The 20995-nt window shown below is 47.9% G+C and overlaps 1 protein-coding gene across 3 annotated transcripts in view; it reads left to right on the top strand.

Annotated features, from left to right (window-relative positions):
- The first annotated feature begins 230 nt into the window (after nucleotides 1-230).
- The window catches only part of LMO3 (LIM domain only 3), a 134937-nt gene continuing 114172 nt past the window's right edge, over nucleotides 231-20995 (top strand). Inside the window, exon 1 of one of the 3 annotated variants that reach the window (XM_073564596.1) lies at nucleotides 231-385. In XM_073564596.1, coding sequence (XP_073420697.1) covers nucleotides 337-385 — 49 coding nt within the window. In that variant the 5' untranslated portion in view covers nucleotides 231-336. Of the gene's footprint in view, nucleotides 390-20995 lie in introns of all 3 variants that reach the window. The other 2 variants (XM_073564595.1, XM_073564598.1) reach the window with 2 other exon arrangements.

Genomic DNA, 20995 nt, shown 5'->3' with positions numbered 1-20995 from the left:
GGGTGCCCCTGATGTCGGGGTGCAGGCCGTGTCCCGGCTGGTGCGGCTCCCATCCTCTCGTTCACGCGCTCAGCTGCCGCCTGCTCTGTGCTGGGTGCTGCCCCTCCCCTGACTCCGCCCCTGTGCTGGGTGCTGCCCCTCCCCTGACTCCGCCCCTGTGCTGGGAGCTGCCCCTTCCTGTGGCCCCGCCCCTGGCTCCTCCCCCGTGCGGAGCTGTCCCCTCCCCCAGTGCTGATCCGCCGCCGCCGCTGTGGCTCGCAGTATTCGGGGCTTCCTCCTCCTCCGGGCTCCGTGTGATCTTATGTCCGAGGAACAAAAGGGTCGTCCGGCCGCTCCATGAGGGGCTTCTCCCGACCACCCATGCACAGAGGGGAGAAAAGTTTTGGTATGTAAGTGATAGCCCGTCTGTAGTGTGTGCTGTGTATAGTATATAGTGTGTGTATAGTGTATATAGTGTATATAGTGTGTGCTGTGTATAGTATATAGTGTGTGTATAGTGTATATAGTGTATATAGTGTATATATAGTGTATATAGTGTATATAGTGTGTGCTGTGTATAGTATATAGTGTGTGTATAGTGTATATAGTGTATATAGTGTATATAGTGTATATAGTGTATATAGTGTGTGCTGTGTATAGTATATAGTGTGTGTATAGTGTGTATATAGTGTATATAGTGTGTGCTGTGTATATAGTGTATATATAGTGTATATAGTGTATATAGAGTATATAGTGTGTGTATAGTGTATATAGTGTATATAGTGTGTGCTGTGTATAGTATATAGTGTGTGTATAGTGTGTATATAGTGTATATAGTGTGTGCTGTGTATAGTATATAGTGTGTGTATAGTGTATATATAGTGTATATAGTGTATATAGTGTATATAGTGTGTGCTGTGTATAGTATATAGTGTGTGTATAGTGTATATATAGTGTATATAGTGTATATAGTGTATATAGTGTATATAGTGTGTGCTGTGTATAGTATATAGTGTGTGTATAGTGTGTATATAGTGTATATAGTGTGTGCTGTGTATATAGTGTATATATAGTGTATATAGTGTATATAGAGTATATAGTGTGTGTATAGTGTATATAGTGTATATAGTGTGTGCTGTGTATAGTATATAGTGTGTGTATAGTGTATATAGTGTATATAGTGTATATATAGTGTATATAGTGTATATAGTGTGTGCTGTGTATAGTATATAGTGTGTGTATAGTGTGTATATAGTGTATATAGTGTGTGCTGTGTATATAGTGTATATATAGTGTATATAGTGTATATAGTGTGTGCTGTGTATAGTATATAGTGTATATAGTGTATATAGTGTATATAGTGTATATAGTGTATATAGTGTGTGCTGTGTATAGTATATAGTGTGTGTATAGTGTGTATATAGTGTATATAGTGTGTGCTGTGTATAGTATATAGTGTGTATAGTGTATATATAGTGTATATAGTGTGTGCTGTGTATATAGTGTGTGTATAGTGTATATAGTGTATATAGTGTGTATATAGTGTATATAGTGTATAGTGTGTATAGTGTATATAGTGTATATAGTGTGTATATAGTGTATATAGTGTATAGTGTGTATAGTGTATATAGTGTATAGTGTGTACAGAGGGTATATAGTGTGTGCTGTGTATATATAGTGTATATAGTGTGTGCTGTGTATAGTATATAGTGTGTATAGTGTGTATATAGTGTATATAGTGTGTGCTGTGTATATAGTGTGTGTATAGTGTATATAGTGTATATAGTGTGTATATAGTGTATATAGTGTATAGTGTGTATAGTGTATATAGTGTATATAGTGTGTATATAGTGTATATAGTGTATAGTGTGTATAGTGTATATAGTGTATAGTGTGTACAGAGGGTATATAGTGTGTGCTGTGTATATATAGTGTATATAGTGTGTGCTGTGTATAGTATATAGTGTGTATAGTGTATATAGTGTATATAGTGTATATAGTGTGTGCTGTGTATATAGTGTGTGTATAGTGTATATAGTGTATATAGTGTGTATATAGTGTATATAGTGTATAGTGTGTATAGTGTATATAGTGTATATAGTGTGTATATAGTGTATATAGTGTATAGTGTGTATAGTGTATATAGTGTATATAGTGTATATAGTGTGTGCTGTGTATATAGTGTGTGTATAGTGTATATAGTGTATATAGTGTGTATATAGTGTATATAGTGTATAGTGTGTATAGTGTATATAGTGTATATAGTGTATATAGTGTGTGCTGTGTATATAGTGTGTGTATAGTGTATATAGTGTATATAGTGTGTATATAGTGTATATAGTGTATAGTGTGTATAGTGTATATAGTGTATAGTGTGTACAGAGGGTATATAGTGTGTGCTGTGTATATATAGTGTATATAGTGTGTGCTGTGTATAGTATATAGTGTGTGTATAGTGTGTATATAGTGTATATAGTGTGTGCTGTGTATATATAGTGTATATAGTGTGTGCTGTGTATAGTATATAGTGTGTGTATAGTGTATATAGTGTATATAGTGTATATAGTGTGTGCTGTGTATAGTATATAGTGTGTGTATAGTGTGTATATAGTGTATATAGTGTGTGCTGTGTATAGTATAGAGTGTGTGTATAGTGTGTACAGAGGGTATATAGTGTGTGCTGTGTATAGTATATAGTGTGTATAGTGTGTGCTGTGTATATAGTGTATATATAGTGTGTATATAGTGTATATAGTGTGTATAGTGTATATAGTGTGTGTATAGTGTATATAGTGTATAGTGTGTACAGAGGGTATATAGTGTGTATAGTGTATAGTATATAGTGTACATAGTGTGTGCTGTGTATATAGTGTATATATAGTGTGTATATAGTGTATATAGTGTGTATAGTGTATATAGTGTGTGTATAGTGTATATAGTGTATAGTGTGTACAGAGGGTATATAGTGTGTGCTGTGTATAGTATATAGTGTGTATAGTGTATATAGTGTATATAGTGTGTGCTGTGTATAGTATATAGTGTGTATAGTGTATAGTGTATATAGTGTATAGTGTGTGCTGTGTATATAGTGTGTGTATAGTGTGTATATAGTGTATATAGTGTGTACAGAGGGTATATAGTGTGTGTATAGTGTGTATATAGTGTATATAGTGTGTGCTGTGTATATAGTGTGTGTATAGTGTATATAGTGTATAGTGTGTACAGAGGGTATATAGTGTGTGCTGTGTATAGTATATAGTGTGTATAGTGTATATAGTGTATAGTGTGTGCTGTGTATAGTATATAGTGTGTGTATAGTGTATATAGTGTATATAGTGTATATATAGTGTATATAGTGTATATAGTGTGTGCTGTGTATAGTATATAGTGTGTGTATAGTGTGTATATAGTGTATATAGTGTGTGCTGTGTATATAGTGTATATATAGTGTATATAGTGTATATAGTGTGTGCTGTGTATAGTATATAGTGTATATAGTGTATATAGTGTATATAGTGTATATAGTGTATATAGTGTGTGCTGTGTATAGTATATAGTGTGTGTATAGTGTGTATATAGTGTATATAGTGTGTGCTGTGTATAGTATATAGTGTGTATAGTGTATATATAGTGTATATAGTGTGTGCTGTGTATATAGTGTGTGTATAGTGTATATAGTGTATATAGTGTGTATATAGTGTATATAGTGTATAGTGTGTATAGTGTATATAGTGTATATAGTGTGTATATAGTGTATATAGTGTATAGTGTGTATAGTGTATATAGTGTATAGTGTGTACAGAGGGTATATAGTGTGTGCTGTGTATATATAGTGTATATAGTGTGTGCTGTGTATAGTATATAGTGTGTATAGTGTGTATATAGTGTATATAGTGTGTGCTGTGTATATAGTGTGTGTATAGTGTATATAGTGTATATAGTGTGTATATAGTGTATATAGTGTATAGTGTGTATAGTGTATATAGTGTATATAGTGTGTATATAGTGTATATAGTGTATAGTGTGTATAGTGTATATAGTGTATAGTGTGTACAGAGGGTATATAGTGTGTGCTGTGTATATATAGTGTATATAGTGTGTGCTGTGTATAGTATATAGTGTGTATAGTGTATATAGTGTATATAGTGTATATAGTGTATAGTGTATATAGTGTATAGTGTGTACAGAGGGTATATAGTGTGTGCTGTGTATAGTATATAGTGTGTATAGTGTATATAGTGTATATAGTGTGTGCTGTGTATAGTATATAGTGTGTATAGTGTATATAGTGTATAGTGTATATAGTGTATAGTGTATATAGTGTATAGTGTGTACAGAGGGTATATAGTGTGTGCTGTGTATAGTATATAGTGTGTATAGTGTATATAGTGTATATAGTGTGTGCTGTGTATAGTATATAGTGTGTATAGTGTATATAGTGTATAGTGTATATAGTGTATAGTGTATATAGTGTATAGTGTGTACAGAGGGTATATAGTGTGTGCTGTGTATAGTATATAGTGTGTATAGTGTATATAGTGTATATAGTGTGTGCTGTGTATAGTATATAGTGTGTATAGTGTATATAGTGTATAGTGTATATAGTGTATAGTGTATATAGTGTATAGTGTGTACAGAGGGTATATAGTGTGTGCTGTGTATAGTATATAGTGTGTATAGTGTATATAGTGTATATAGTGTGTGCTGTGTATAGTATATAGTGTGTATAGTGTATATAGTGTATAGTGTATATAGTGTATAGTGTGTGCTGTGTATATAGTGTGTGTATAGTGTGTATATAGTGTATATAGTGTGTACAGAGGGTATATAGTGTGTGTATAGTGTATATAGTGTATAGTGTGTACAGAGGGTATATAGTGTGTGCTGTGTATAGTATATAGTGTATATAGTGTGTGCTGTGTATATAGTGTATATATAGTGTGTATATAGTGTATATAGTGTGTATAGTGTATATAGTGTGTGTATAGTGTATATAGTGTATAGTGTGTACAGAGGGTATATAGTGTGTGCAGTGTATAGTATATAGTGTGTATAGTGTATATAGTGTATATAGTGTGTGCTGTGTATAGTATATAGTGTGTTTAGTGTATATAGTGTATAGTGTATATAGTGTATAGTGTGTGCTGTGTATATCGTGTGTGTATAGTGTGTATATAGTGTATATAGTGTGTACAGAGGGTATATAGTGTGTGTATAGTGTGTATATAGTGTATATAGTGTGTGCTGTGTATATAGTGTGTGTATAGTGTATATAGTGTATAGTGTGTACAGAGGGTATATAGTGTGTGCTGTGTATAGTATATAGTGTGTATAGTGTATATAGTGTATAGTGTATATAGTGTATAGTGTGTGCTGTGTATATACAGAGGGTATATAGTGTATATAGTGTATATAGTGTGTGCTGTATATAGTGTATATAGTGTGTATAGTGTATATAGTGTATAGTGTGTACAGAGGGTATATAGTGTGTGCTGTGTATAGTATATAGTGTGTATAGTGTATATAGTGTATATAGTGTGTGCTGTGTATAGTATATAGTGTGTATAGTGTATATAGTGTATAGTGTATATAGTGTATAGTGTGTGCTGTGTATATACAGAGGGTATATAGTGTATATAGTGTATATAGTGTGTGCTGTATATAGTGTATATAGTGTATATAGTGTGTGCTGTGTGTATATACAGAGGGTGTATAGTGTGTATATAGTGTGTATATAGTGTATAGTGTGTACAGAGGGTATATATAGTGTGTATAGTGTGTATATAGTGTGTGCTGTGTGTATATACAGAGGGTGTATAGTGTGTATATAGTGTGTATATAGTGTGTGCTGTGTGTATATACAGAGGGTATATAGTGTGTATATAGTGTATAGTGTGTACAGAGGGTATATAGTGTGTATATAGTGTATAGTGTGTACAGAGGGTATATATAGTGTATAGTGTGTATATAGTGTGTGCTGTGTGTATATACAGAGGGTGTATAGTGTGTATATAGTGTGTATATAGTGTGTGCTGTGTGTATATACAGAGGGTATATAGTGTGTATATAGTGTATAGTGTGTACAGAGGGTATATATAGTGTGTATATAGTGTATAGTGTGTACAGAGGGTATATATAGTGTATAGTGTGTATATAGTGTGTATATAGTGTGTGCTGTGTGTATATACAGAGGGTGTATAGTGTGTATTTAGTGTGTATATAGTGTGTGCTGTGTGTATATACAGAGGGTATATAGTGTGTATATAGTGTATAGTGTATATAGTGTGTGCTGTGTGTATATACAGAGGGTATATAGTGTGTATATAGTGTATAGTGTATATAGTGTGTGCTGTGTGTAGCCAGAGCCACCGGACTACTCCCCCTAATATCCCGCATCGTCCCGTCAGCCAGAGCCACCGGACTACTACCACTAATATCCCACATCATCCCGTCAGCCAGAGCCACCGGACTACTACCCCTAATATCCCACATCATCCCGTCAGCCAGAGCCACCGGACTACTACCCCTAATATCCCACATCATCCCGTCAGCCAGAGCCACCGGACTACTACCCCTAATATCCCACATCATCCCATCAGCCAGAGCTACCGGACTACTACCCCTAATATCCAACATCATCCCATCAGCCAGAGCCACCGGACTACTACCCCTAATATCCCACATCATCCCGTCAGCCAGAGCTACCGGACTACTACCCCTAATATCCCACATCATCCCATCAGCCAGAGCTACCGGACTACTACCCCTAATATCCCACATCATCCCGTCAGCCAGAGCCACCGGACTACTACCACTAATATCCCACATCATCCCGTCAGCCAGAGCCACCAGACTACTACCCCTAATATCCCACATCATCCCGTCAGCCAGAGCCACCGGACTACTACCACTAATATCCCACATCATCCCGTCAGCCAGAGCCACCAGACTACTACCCCTAATATCCCACATCATCCCGTCAGCCAGAGTCACCGGACTACTACCACTAATATCCCACATCATCCCGTCAGCCAGAGCCACCGGACTACTACCCCTAATATCCCACATCATCCCATCAGCCAGAGTCACCGGACTACTACCACTAATATCCCACATCATCCCGTCAGCCAGAGCCACCGGACTACTACCCCTAATATCCCACATCATCCCATCAGCCAGAGCTACCGGACTACTACCCCTAATATCCCACATCATCCCGTCAGCCAGAGCCACCGGACTACTACCACTAATATCCCACATCATCCCGTCAGCCAGAGCCACCAGACTACTACCCCTAATATCCCACATCATCCCGTCAGCCAGAGCCACCGGACTACTACCACTAATATCCCACATCATCCCGTCAGCCAGAGCCACCAGACTACTACCCCTAATATCCCACATCATCCCGTCAGCCAGAGTCACCGGACTACTACCACTAATATCCCACATCATCCCGTCAGCCAGAGCCACCGGACTACTACCCCTAATATCCCACATCATCCCGTCAGCCAGAGTCACCGGACTACTACCACTAATATCCCACATCATCCCGTCAGCCAGAGCCACCGGACTACTACCACTAATATCCCACATCATCCCATCAGCCAGAGCCACCGGACTACTACCACTAATATCCCACATCATCCCGTCAGCCAGAGCCACCGGACTACTACCACTAATATCCCACATCATCCCGTCAGCCAGAGCTACCGGACTACTACCCCTAATATCCCACATCATCCCGTCAGCCAGAGCTACCGGACTACTACCCCTAATATCCCACATCATCCCATCAGCCAGAGCCACCGGACTACTACCTCTAATATCCCACATCATCCCGTCAGCCAGAGCTACCGGACTACTACCCCTAATATCCCACATCATCCCGTCAGCCAGAGCTACCGGACTACTACCACTAATATCCCACATCATCCCGTCAGCCAGAGTCACCGGACTACTACCACTAATATCCCACATCGTCCCGTCAGCCAGAGCCACCGGACTACTACCACTAATATCCGACATCATCCCATCAGCCAGAGCCACCGGACTACTACCACTAATATCCCACATCATCCCGTCAGTCAGAGCCACCGGACTACTACCACTAATATCCGACATCATCCCATCAGCCAGAGCCACCGGACTACTACCACTAATATCCCACATCGTCCCATCAGCCAGAGCCACCGGACTACTACCACTAATATCCCACATCATCCCATCAGCCAGAGCCACCGGACTACTACCACTAATATCCGACATCATCCCATCAGCCAGAGCCACCGGACTACTACCACTAATATCCCACATCATCCCATCAGCCAGAGCCACCGGACTACTACCACTAATATCCCACATCATCCCGTCAGCCAGAGCCACCGGACTACTACCACTAATATCCGACATCATCCCATCAGCCAGAGCCACCGGACTACTACCACTAATATCCCACATCATCCCGTCAGCAAGAGCCACCGGACTACTACCACTAATATCCCACATCATCCCGTCAGCCAGAGCCACCGGACTACTACCCCTAATATCCCACATCATCCCGTCAGCCAGAGCCACCGGACTACTACCACTAATATCCCACATCATCCCGTCAGCCAGAGCCACCGGACTACTACCCCTAATATCCCACATCATCCCGTCAGCCAGAGCCACCGGACTACTACCCCTAATATCCCACATCATCCCGTCAGCCAGAGCCACCGGACTACTACCCCTAATATCCCGCATCATCCCGTCAGCAAGAGCCACCGGACTATTACCCCTAATATCCCACATCATCCCATCAGCCAGAGCCACCGGACTACTACCCCTAATATCCCACATCATCCCGTCAGCCAGAGCCACCGGACTACTACCACTAATATCCCACATCATCCCGTCAGCCAGAGCCACCGGACTACTACCCCTAATATCCCACATCATCCCGTCAGCCAGAGCCACCGGACTACTACCCCTAATATCCCACATCATCCCGTCAGCCAGAGCCACCGGACTACTACCACTAATATCCCACATCATCCCGTCAGCAAGAGCCACCGGACTACTGCCACTAATATCCCACATCATCCCGTCACCCAGAGCCACCGGACTACTACCACTAATATCCCACATCATCCCGTCAGCCAGAGCCACCGGACTACTACCCCTAATATCCCACATCCTCCCGTCACCCAGAGCCACCGGACTACTACCCCTAATATCCCACATCATCCCATCAGCCAGAGCCACCGGACTACTACCTCTAATATCCCACATCATCCCGTCAGCCAGAGCTACCGGACTACTACCCCTAATATCCCACATCATCCCATCAGCCAGAGTCACCGGACTACTACCACTAATATCCCACATCATCCCGTCAGCCAGAGCTACCGGACTACTACCACTAATATCCCACATCATCCCGTCAGCCAGAGTCACCGGACTACTACCACTAATATCCCACATCGTCCCGTCAGCCAGAGCCACCGGACTACTACCACTAATATCCGACATCATCCCGTCAGCCAGTGCCACCGGACTACTACCCCTAATATCCCACATCATCCCGTCAGCCAGAGCCACCGGACTACTACCACTAATATCCGACATCATCCCATCAGCCAGAGCCACCGGACTACTACCACTAATATCCCACATCATCCCGTCAGCAAGAGCCACCGGACTACTACCACTAATATCCCACATCATCCCGTCAGCCAGAGCTACCGGACTACTACCCCTAATATCCCACATCATCCCATCAGCCAGAGTCACCGGACTACTACCACTAATATCCCACATCATCCCGTCAGCAAGAGCCACCGGACTACTACCCCTAATATCCCACATCATCCCGTCAGCAAGAGCCACCGGACTACTACCCCTAATATCCCACATCATCCCGTCAGCCAGAGCTACCGGACTACTACCCCTAATATCCCACATCATCCCATCAGCCAGAGTCACCGGACTACTACCACTAATATCCCACATCATCCCGTCAGCCAGAGCTACCGGACTACTACCACTAATATCCCACATCATCCCGTCAGCCAGAGTCACCGGACTACTACCACTAATATCCCACATCGTCCCGTCAGCCAGAGCCACCGGACTACTACCACTAATATCCGACATCATCCCGTCAGCCAGTGCCACCGGACTACTACCCCTAATATCCCACATCGTCCCGTCAGCCAGAGCCACCGGACTACTACCACTAATATCCGACATCATCCCATCAGCCAGAGCCACCGGACTACTACCACTAATATCCCACATCATCCCGTCAGCAAGAGCCACCGGACTACTACCACTAATATCCCACATCATCCCGTCAGCCAGAGCCACCGGACTACTACCCCTAATATCCCACATCATCCCGTCAGCCAGAGCCACCGGACTACTACCACTAATATCCCACATCATCCCGTCAGCCAGAGCCACCGGACTACTACCCCTAATATCCCACATCATCCCGTCAGCCAGAGCCACCGGACTACTACCCCTAATATCCCACATCATCCCGTCAGCCAGAGCCACCGGACTACTACCCCTAATATCCCACATCATCCCGTCAGCCAGAGCCACCGGACTACTACCCCTAATATCCCACATCATCCCGTCAGCCAGAGCCACCGGACTACTACCCCTAATATCCCTCATCATCCCGTCAGCCAGAGCCACCGGACTACTACCCCTAATATCCCACATCATCCCGTCAACAAGAGCCACCGGACTACTACCACTAATATCCCACATCATCCCGTCAGCAAGAGCCACCGGACTACTACCCATAATATCCCACATCATCCCGTCAACAAGAGCCACCGGACTACTACCACTAATATCCCACATCATCCCGTCAGCAAGAGCCACCGGACTACTACCACTAATATCCCACATCATCCCGTCAGCCAGAGCCACCGGACTACTACCACTAATATCCCACATCATCCCGTCAGCAAGAGCCACCGGACTACTACCCCTAATATCCCACATCATCCCGTCAACAAGAGCCACCGGACTACTACCACTAATATCCCACATCATCCCGTCAGCAAGAGCCACCGGACTACTACCCATAATATCCCACATCATCCCGTCAACAAGAGCCACCGGACTACTACCACTAATATCCCACATCATCCCGTCAGCAAGAGCCACCGGACTACTACCCCTAATATCCCACATCATCCCGTCAGCCAGAGCCACCGGACTACTACCACTAATATCCCACATCATCCCGTCAGCCAGAGCCACCGGACTACTACCCCTAATATCCCACATCATCCCGTCAGCCAGAGCCACCGGACTACTACCCCTAATATCCCACATCATCCCGTCAGCCAGAGCCACCGGACTACTACCCCTAATATCCCTCATCATCCCGTCAGCCAGAGCCACCGGACTACTACCCCTAATATCCCACATCATCCCGTCAACAAGAGCCACCGGACTACTACCACTAATATCCCACATCATCCCGTCAGCAAGAGCCACCGGACTACTACCCATAATATCCCACATCATCCCGTCAACAAGAGCCACCGGACTACTACCACTAATATCCCACATCATCCCGTCAGCAAGAGCCACCGGACTACTACCACTAATATCCCACATCATCCCGTCAGCCAGAGCCACCGGACTACTACCACTAATATCCCACATCATCCCGTCAGCCAGAGCCACCGGACTACTACCACTAATATCCCACATCATCCCGTCAGTCAGAGCCACCGGACTACTACCCCTAATATCCCACATCATCCCGTCAACAAGAGCCACCGGACTACTACCACTAATATCCCACATCATCCCGTCAGCAAGAGCCACCGGACTACTACCACTAATATCCCACATCATCCCGTCAGCCAGAGCCACCGGACTACTACCACTAATATCCCACATCATCCCGTCAGCCAGAGCCACCGGACTACTACCACTAATATCCCACATCATCCCGTCAGCCAGAGCCACCGGACTACTACCCCTAATATCCCACATCATCCCGTCAGCCAGAGCCACCGGACTACTACCCCTAATATCCCACATCATCCCGTCAGCCAGAGCCACCGGACTACTACCACTAATATCCCACATCATCCTGTCAGCCAGAGCCACCGGACTACTACCCCTAATATCCCACATCATCCCATCAGCCAGAGCTACCGGACTACTACCACTAATATCCCACATCATCCCATCAGCCAGAGCCACCGGACTACTACCACTAATATCCCACATCATCCCGTCAGCCAGAGCCACCGGACTACTACCCCTAATATCCCACATCATCCCGTCAGCCAGAGCCACCGGACTACTACCACTAATATCCCACATCATCCCGACAGCCAGAGCTACCGGACTACTACCCCTAATATCCCACATCATCCCGTCAGCCAGAGCCACCGGACTACTACCACTAATATCCCACATCATCCCGTCAGCCAGAGCCACCGGACTACTACCCCTAATATCCCTCATCATCCCGTCAGCCAGAGCCACCGGACTACTACCCCTAATATCCCACATCATCCTGTCAGCCAGAGCTACCGGACTACTACCCCTAATATCCCTCATCATCCCGTCAGCCAGAGCCACCGGACTACTACCCCTAATATCCCTCATCATCCCGTCAGCCAGAGCCACCGGACTACTACCCCTAATATCCCACATCATCCCGTCAGCCAGAGCCACCGGACTACTACCACTAATATCCCACATCATCCCGACAGCCAGAGCTACCGGACTACTACCCCTAATATCCCACATCATCCCGTCAGCCAGAGCCACCGGACTACTACCACTAATATCCCACATCATCCCGTCAGCCAGAGCCACCGGACTACTACCCCTAATATCCCTCATCATCCCGTCAGCCAGAGCCACCGGACTACTACCCCTAATATCCCACATCATCCTGTCAGCCAGAGCCACCGGACTACTACCCCTAATATCCCTCATCATCCCGTCAGCCAGAGCCACCGGACTACTACCCCTAATATCCCACATCATCCCGACAGCCAGAGCTACCGGACTACTACCCCTAATATCCCACATCATCCCGTCAGCCAGAGCCACCGGACTACTACCCCTAATATCCCACATCATCCTGTCAGCCAGAGCCATCGGACTACTACCCCTAATATCCCACATCATCCCGTCAGCCAGAGCCACCGGACTACTACCCCTAATATCCCACATCATCCCGTCAGCCAGAGCCACCGGACTACTACCACTAATATACCACATCATCCCGTCAGCCAGAGCCACCGGACTACTACCCCTAATATCCCACATCATCCCGTCAGCCAGAGCCACCGGACTACTACCCCTAATATCCCACATCATCCCGTCAGCCAGAGCCACCGGACTACAACCCCTAATATCCCACATCATCCCATCAGCCAGAGCCACCAGATTACAACCCCTAATATCCCACATCATCCCGTCAGCCAGAGCCACCGGACTACTCCCCCTAATATCCCACATCATCCCGTCAGCCAGAGCCACTGGACTACTACCCCTAATATCCCACATCATCCCGTCAGCCAGAGCTACCGGACTACTACCCCTAATATCCCACATCATCCCGTCAGCCAGAGCCACCGGACTACTACCCCTAATATCCCACATCATCCTGTCAGCCAGGGCCACCGGACTACTCCCCCTAATATCCCACATCATCCTGTCAGGCAGAACCACCGGACTACTCCCCCTAATATCCCACATCATCCCGTCAGCCAGAGCCACTGGACTACTACCCCTAATATCCCACATCATCCCGTCAGCCAGAGCTACCGGACTACTACCCCTAATATCCCACATCATCCCGTCAGCCAGAGCCACCGGACTACTACCCCTAATATCCCACATCATCCTGTCAGCCAGGGCCACCGGACTACTCCCCCTAATATCCCACATCATCCTGTCAGGCAGAACCACCGGACTACTCCCCCTAATATCCCACATCATCCCGTCAGCCAGAGCCACTGGACTACTACCCCTAATATCCCACATCATCCCGTCAGCCAGAGCCACCGGACTACTACCCCTAATATCCCACATCATCCTGTCAGCCAGGGCCACCGGACTACTCCCCCTAATATCCCACATCATCCTGTCAGGCAGAACCACCGGACTACTCCCCCTAATATCCCACATCATCCCGTCAGCCAGAGCCACCGGACTACTACCCCTAATATCCCACATCATCCCGTCAGCCAGAGCCACCGGACTACTACCCCTAATATCCCACATCATCCCATCAGTCAGAGCCACCGGACTACTACCACTAATATCCCACATCATCCCGTCAGCCAGAGCCACCGGACTACTACCCCTAATATCCCACATCATCCCATCAGTCAGAGCCACCGGACTACTACCCCTAATATCCCACATCATCCCATCAGCCAGAGCCACCGGACTACTACCCCTAATATCCCACATCATCCCGTCAGCCAGAGCCACCGGACTACTACCACTAATATCCCACATCATCCCGTCAGCCAGAGCCACCGGACTACTACCCCTAATATCCCACATCATCCCGACAGCCAGAGCCACCGGACTACTACCCCTAATATCCCACATCATCCCGACAGCCAGAGCCACCGGACTACTACCCCTAATATCCCACATCATCCCATCAGCCAGAGCCACCGGACTACTACCCCTAATATCCCACATCATCCCGTCAGCCAGAGCCACCGGACTACTACCACTAATATCCCACATCATCCCGTCAGCCAGAGCCACCGGACTACTACCCCTAATATCCCACATCATCCCGTCAGCCAGAGCCACCGGACTACTACCCCTAATATCCCACATCATCCCATCAGCCAGAGCCACCGGACTACTACCCCTAATATCCCACATCATCCCATCAGCCAGAGCCACCGGACTACTACCCCTAATATCCCACATCATCCCATCAGCCAGAGCCACCGGACTACTACCCCTAATATCCCACATCATCCCATCAGCCAGAGCCACCAGACTACTACCTCTAATATCCCACATCATCCCGTCAGCCAGAGCCACCGGACTACTACCTCTAATATCCCACATCATCCCGTCAGCCAGAGCCACCGGACTACTACCCCTAATATCCCACATCATCCCATCAGCCAGAGCCACCGGACTACTACCACTAATATCCCACATCATCCCGACAGCCAGAGCCACCGGACTACTACCTCTAATATCCCACATCATCCCGTCAGCCAGAGCCACCGGACTACTACCCCTAATATCCCACATCATCCCATCAGCCAGAGCCACCGGACTACTACCCCTAATATCCCACATCATCCCGACAGCCAGAGTCACCGGACTACTACCTCTAATATCCCACATCATCCCGACAGCCAGAGCCACCGGACTACTACCCCTAATATCCCACATCATCCCATCAGCCAGAGCCACCGGACTACTACCCCTAATATCCCACATCATCCCATCAGCCAGAGCCACCGGACTACTACCCCTAATATCCCACATCATCCCATCAGCCAGAGCCACCAGACTACTACCTCTAATATCCCACATCATCCCGACAGCCAGAGCCACCGGACTACTACCTCTAATATCCCACATCATCCCGTCAGCCAGAGCCACCGGACTACTACCCCTAATATCCCACATCATCCCATCAGCCAGAGCCACCGGACTACTACCCCTAATATCCCACATCATCCCATCAGCCAGAGCCACCGGACTACTACCACTAATATCCCACATCATCCCGACAGCCAGAGCCACCGGACTACTACCTCTAATATCCCACATCATCCCATCAGCCAGAGCCACCGGACTACTACCCCTAATATCCCACATCATCCCATCAGCCAGAGCCACCGGACTACTACCACTAATATCCCACATCATCCCGACAGCCAGAGCCACCGGACTACTACCTCTAATATCCCACATCATCCCGTCAGCCAGAGCCACCGGACTACTACCTCTAATATCCCACATCATCCCGTCAGCCAGAGCCACCGGACTACTACCACTAAGATCCCACATCATCCCGTCAGCCAGACCCCCCGGACTACTACCACTAATATCCCACATCATCCCATCAGCCAGAGCCACCGGACTACTACCACTAATATCCCACATCATCCCATCAGCCAGAGCCACCGGACTACTACCACTAATATCCCACATCATCCCGACAGCCAGAGCCACCGGACTACTACCCCTAATATCCAACATCATCCTGTCAGTCAGAGCCACCGGACTACTACCACTAATATCCAACATCATCCCGTCAGCCAGAGCCACCGGACTACTACCCCTAATATCCCACATCATCCCGACAGCCAGAGCCACCGGACTACTACCCCTAATATCCCACATCATCCCGTCAGCCAGAGCCACCGGACTACTACCCCTAATATCCAACATCATCCCGTCAGCCAGAGCCACCGGACTATTACCCCTAATATCCCACATCATCCCGTCAGCCAGAGCCACCGGACTACTACCCCTAATATCCAACATCATCCCGTCAGCCAGAGCTACCGGACTACTGCCACTAATATCCCACATCATCCCGTCAGCCAGAGCCACCGGACTACTACCCCTAATATCCCACATCATCCTGTCAGCCAGAGCCACCGGACTACTACCCCTAATATCCAACATCATCCCGTCAGTCAGAGCCACCGGACTACTACCCCTAATATCCCACATCATCCCATCAGCCAGAGCCACCGGACTACTACCCCTAATATCCCACATCATCCCGTCAGCCAGAGCCACCGGACTACTACCCCTAATATCCCACATCATCCCGTCAGCCAGAGCCACCGGACTACTACCCCTAATATCCCACATCATCCCGACAGCCAGAGCCACCGGACTACTACCCCTAATATCCCACATCATCCCGTCAGCCAGAGCCACCGGACTACTACCCCTAATATCCCACATCATCCCATCAGCCAGAGCCACCGGACTACTACCCCTAATATCCCACATCATCCCGTCAGCCAGAGCCACCGGACTACTACCCCTAATATCCCACATCATCCCGTCAGCCAGAGCCACCGGACTACTACCACTAATATCCCACATCATCCTGTCAGCCAGAGCCACCGGACTACTACCCCTAATATCCCACATCATCCCGACAGCCAGAGCCACCGGACTACTACCCCTAATATCCCACATCATCCCGTCAGTCAGAGCCACCGGACTACTACCCCTAATATCCCACATCATCCCGACAGCCAGAGCCACCGGACTACTACCCCTAATATCCCACATCATCCCGTCAGCCAGAGCCACCGGACTACTACCCCTAATATCCCACATCATCCCGACAGCCAGAGCCACCGGACTACTACCCCTAATATCCCACATCATCCCGTCAGTCAGAGCCACCGGACTACTACCCCTAATATCCCACATCATCCCGACAGCCAGAGCCACCGGACTACTACCCCTAATATCCCACATCATCCCGTCAGCCAGAGCCACCGGACTACTACCCCTAATATCCCACATCATCCCGACAGCCAGAGCCACCGGACTACTACCCCTAATATCCCACATCATCCTGTCAGCCAGAGCCACCGGACTACTACCCCTAATATCCCACATCATCCCGACAGCCAGAGCCACCGGACTACTACCCCTAATATCCCACATCATCCCGTCAGTCAGAGCCACCGGACTACTACCACTAATATCCCACATCATCCCGACAGCCAGAGCCACCGGACTACTACCCCTAATATCCCACATCATCCCGTCAGCCAGAGCCACCGGACTACTACCCCTAATATCCCACATCATCCCGTCAGCCAGAGCCACCGGACTACTACCCCTAATATCCCACATCATCCCGACAGCCAGAGCCACCGGACTACTACCACTAATATCCCACATCATCCTGTCAGCCAGAGCCACCGGACTACTACCCCTAATATCCCACATCATCCCGTCAGCCAGAGCCACCGGACTACTACCTCTAATATCCCACATCATCCTGACAGCCAGAGCCACCGGACTACTACCCCTAATATCCCACATCATCCCGTCAGCCAGAGCCACCGGACTACTACCTCTAATATCCCACATCATCCCGACAGCCAGAGCCACCGGACTACTACCACTAATATCCCACATCATCCCGACAGCCAGAGCCACCGGACTACTACCCCTAATATCCCACATCATCCCGACAGCCAGAGCCACCGGACTACTACCACTAATATCCCACATCATCCTGTCAGCCAGAGCCACCGGACTACTACCCCTAATATCCCACATCATCCCGACAGCCAGAGCCACCGGACTACTACCACTAATATCCCACATCATCCCGACAGCCAGAGCCACCGGACTACTACCACTAATATCCCACATCATCCTGTCAGCCAGAGCCACCAGACTACTACCCCTAATATCCCACATCATCCCGTCAGCCAGAGCCACCGGACTACTACCCCTAATATCCCACATCATCCCGACAGCCAGAGCCACCGGACTACTACCACTAATATCCCACATCATCCTGTCAGCCAGAGCCACCGGACTACTACCCCTAATATCCCACATCATCCCGTCAGCCAGAGCCACCGGACTACTACCCATAATATCCCACATCATCCCGTCAGCCAGAGCCACCGGACTACTACCCCTAATATCCCACATCATCCCATCAGCCAGAGCCACCGGACTACTACCCCTAATATCCCACATCATCCCGTCAGCCAGAGCCACCGGACTACTACCCCTAATATCCCACATCATCCCGTCAGCCAGAGCCACCGGACTACTACCCCTAATATCCCACATCATCCCGTCAGCCAGAGCCACCGGACTACTACCCCTAATATCCCACATCATCCCGTCAGCCAGAGCCACCGGACTACTACCCCTAATATCCCACATCATCCCGTCAGCCAGAGTCACCGGACTACTACCCCTAATACCCCACATCATCCCGTCAGCCAGAGCCACCGGACTACTACCACTAATATCCCACATCATCCTGTCAGCCAGAGCCACCGGACTACTACCACTACTATCCCACATCATCCCGTCAGCCAGAGCCACCGGACTACTACCACTAATATCCCACATCATCCCGTCAGCCAGAGCTACCGGACTACTACCCCTAATATCCCACATCATCCTGTCAGCCAGAGCCACCGGACTACTACCCCTAATATCCCACATCATCCCGTCAGCCAGAGTCACCGGACTACTACCCCTAATACCCCACATCATCCCGTCAGCCAGAGCCACCGGACTACTACCACTAATATCCCACATCATCCTGTCAGCCAGAGCCACCGGACTACTACCACTAATATCCCACATCATCCCATCAGCCAGAGCTACCGGACTACTACCCCTAATATCCCACATCATCCTGTCAGCCAGAGCCACCGGACTACTACCCCTAATATCCCACATCATCCCGTCAGCCAGAGTCACCGGACTACTACCCCTAATACCCCACAACATCCCGTCAGCCAGAGCCACCGGACTACTACCACTAATATCCCACATCATCCCGTCAGCCAGAGCCACCGGACTACTATCCCTAATATCCCACATCATCCCGTCAGCCAGAGCCACCGGACTACTACCCCTAATATCCCACATCATCCCATCAGCCAGAGCCACCGGACTACTACCACTAATATCCCACATCATCCCGTCAGCCAGAGCCACCGGACTACTACCACTAATATCCCACATCATCCCGTCAGCCAGAGCCACCGGACTACTACCCCTAATATCCCACATCATCCCATCAGCCAGAGCCACCGGACTACTACCCCTAATATCCCACATCATCCCGTCAGCCAGAGCCACCGGACTACTACCCCTAATATCCCACATCATCCCAACAGCCAGAGCCACCGGACTACTACCACTAATATCCCACATCATCCCGTCAGCCAGAGCCACCGGACTACTACCACTAATATCCCACATCATCCCATCACCAGAGCCACGGGACTACTACCCCTAATATCCCACATCATCCCATCAGCCAGAGCCACCGGACTACTACCCCTAATATCCCACATCATCCCGTCAGCCAGAGCCACCGGACTACTACCCCTAATATCCCACATCATCCCATCAGCCAGAGCCACCGGACTACTACCACTAATATCCCACATCATCCCGTCAGCCAGAGTCACCGGACTACTACCACTAATATCCCACATCATCCCGACAGCCAGAGCCACCGGACAACTACCACTAATATCCCACATCATCCCGTCAGCCAGAGCTACCGGACTACTACCCCTAATGTCCCACATCATCCCATCAGCCAGAGCCACCGGACTACTACCCCTAATATCCCACATCATCCCGTCAGCCAGAGCCACCGGACTACTACCCCTAATATCCCACATCATCCCGTCAGCAAGAGCCACCGGACTACTACCACTAATATCCCACATCATCCCGTCACCCAGAGCCACCGGACTACTACCACTAATATCCCACATCATCCCGTCAGCCAGAGCCACCGGACTACTACCCCTAATATCCCACATCATCCCGTCAGCCAGAGCCACCGGACTACTACCCCTAATATCCCACATCATCCCGTCAGCCAGAGCCACCGGACTACTACCACTAATATCCCACATCATCCCGACAGCCAGAGCTACCGGACTACTACCCCTAATATCCCACATCATCCCGTCAGCCAGAGTCACCGGACTACTACCCCTAATACCCCACAACATCCCGTCAGCCAGAGCCACCGGACTACTACCACTAATATCCCACATCATCCCGTCAGCCAGAGCCACCGGACTACTATCCCTAATATCCCACATCATCCCGTCAGCCAGAGCCACCGGACTACTACCCCTAATATCCCACATCATCCCATCAGCCAGAGCCACCGGACTACTACCACTAATATCCCACATCATCCCGTCAGCCAGAGCCACCGGACTACTACCACTAATATCCCACATCATCCCGTCAGCCAGAGCCACCGGACTAC

Source organism: Dendrobates tinctorius, unplaced genomic scaffold, assembly GCF_039654945.1.
Source record: "Dendrobates tinctorius isolate UK_male_01 unplaced genomic scaffold, ASM3965494v1 ptg000464l, whole genome shotgun sequence".
Lineage (NCBI taxonomy): Eukaryota > Metazoa > Chordata > Amphibia > Anura > Dendrobatidae > Dendrobates > Dendrobates tinctorius.
This window is presented reverse-complemented; position numbering and strand designations above follow the sequence as displayed.